This window comes from Morone saxatilis, unplaced genomic scaffold (genome assembly GCF_004916995.1).
Source record: "Morone saxatilis isolate NCDOM2014 unplaced genomic scaffold, NCSU_SB_2.0 Contig24, whole genome shotgun sequence".
NCBI lineage: Eukaryota > Metazoa > Chordata > Actinopteri > Moronidae > Morone > Morone saxatilis.
This window is the reverse complement of record NW_023339807.1, coordinates 17,152,889-17,153,163: the sequence shown is the minus strand read 5'-3', so window position 1 is coordinate 17,153,163 and position 275 is coordinate 17,152,889. Positions and strand designations below refer to the sequence as shown.

The window sequence follows — 275 nt, the reverse complement described above, 5'->3', positions numbered from 1 at the left end:
CCCTCCCTCCCTCGCCGACCGAGGAGCAAGGTTTAAGAGAGAGAGGGGGGGATTAAATCGAGCAAGAAGAAGAAGAAATAAAAAAAATAAAATCAAAAAAAAACGCCAACGATTTAAAAAAAAAAAAATGTCGGGCAGCGAGGATGAGAGGGAAGACTTTGGAGCCGTGGACGAGCACTCACTTCTTCACGGTAAGCTCGCCTATATATATATATGTGTGTGTTTTATAACCCTCCCTCTCTAATGAAGGTCCATCTCTCCCTCTCTCTCCCTCT

At 44.4% G+C, this 275-nt stretch overlaps 1 protein-coding gene across 1 annotated transcript in view; it reads left to right on the top strand.

Annotated features, from left to right (window-relative positions):
* Positions 1-275, top strand: part of chd4b (chromodomain helicase DNA binding protein 4b) — a gene marked incomplete at its 5' end in the record, with an annotated part of 14,754 nt that continues 14,479 nt past the window's right edge. The window contains 1 exon segment of the mRNA XM_035672562.1: positions 1-191. Coding sequence (XP_035528455.1) covers positions 128-191 — 64 coding nt within the window.